Raw genomic sequence first — 854 nt, forward strand, 5'->3', positions numbered from 1 at the left:
CCAGAGAGCTTTGTACCAAGCTGCCTGTACAAGGACCTGCTTAGCTTTTTATGGTGATCTTGAGGTTACATCCTCTGTTTTCAGATGTGAGTTAACCCACAATAGTGAGGTTTTTTGCAAAGTCTGGATGAAGGATCTGAGTGGTGTGGTATGTTGGTATACATTACGTCAGCAGCATATGCCGTATGTTGGGCAAGTCTGCTGTGTTCCTGAAAAAATCCTCTTGATTTTTTGCTGTGTGTGGGCACCGCTCTGTGCTGCTGGGGTACTGTATCGTGGACAGCTGTCTCCTTGGTGTCACGCTCCACGGTTACAGGCAGCGATGTGCATCCGGCTGTCCCAAGAAATGCCCTCTCCGGTGCTACGCTTTGTGCTCCGGTGGGCACAGCTTTTCTGAGTGACACTCGTACGCTTTGTCACCTGGCCATCCTCCTCTCCGATGGTGTCTGTGTGTGTACACCCTGCCTACAGCCACTGCCTTCCTTGCACCTGTGCGTGTCATGGTGTGCGTGCGAGGCCTGGCAGGGATGGAGGCCGGGCACCCTCTCCCCGTGCCACCAGCCTGCGTGCACATGGGCCTCCACGGCCACCCTGACCCCAGGATGGCTTTCCTCTGGGGTCACCCCTCCGTGTGTCAGGGCTCGGGGGGTGCGTGGGGCACCCCCGTGTGCCCCCCGTGCGTGCGTGTCCTGCCTTTCCCCTCTCGCTGCCTGTCTCCCCGTCTGCCTGCGTGGCACCCGCCCCACGGGCAGGGCCCTGCGCGGCTCCCGCCGCCGGAGCAGCCTCCTGCCGGCCGCTCGGGCAGGCGGGGCGGCAGAGGGAGCCCCGCCGAGCCGCCGGGCGCCAACGGCCGG

The 854-nt window shown here is 61.8% G+C and overlaps 1 protein-coding gene across 1 annotated transcript in view; it reads left to right on the forward strand.

The window, feature by feature from the left end:
• The first annotated feature begins 500 nt into the window (after positions 1-500).
• OSBPL10 (oxysterol binding protein like 10) overlaps positions 501-854 on the forward strand; it is a 111,795-nt gene continuing 111,441 nt past the window's right edge. Inside the window, exon 1 of the mRNA XM_014937625.1 lies at positions 501-849. Within this exon, the coding sequence (XP_014793111.1) occupies positions 501-849 (349 nt within the window). The remainder of the gene's footprint in view (positions 850-854) is intronic.

This window comes from Calidris pugnax, unplaced genomic scaffold (genome assembly GCF_001431845.1).
Source record: "Calidris pugnax isolate Ruff unplaced genomic scaffold, ASM143184v1 scaffold11, whole genome shotgun sequence".
NCBI classification, from domain to species: Eukaryota; Metazoa; Chordata; class Aves; order Charadriiformes; family Scolopacidae; genus Calidris; species Calidris pugnax.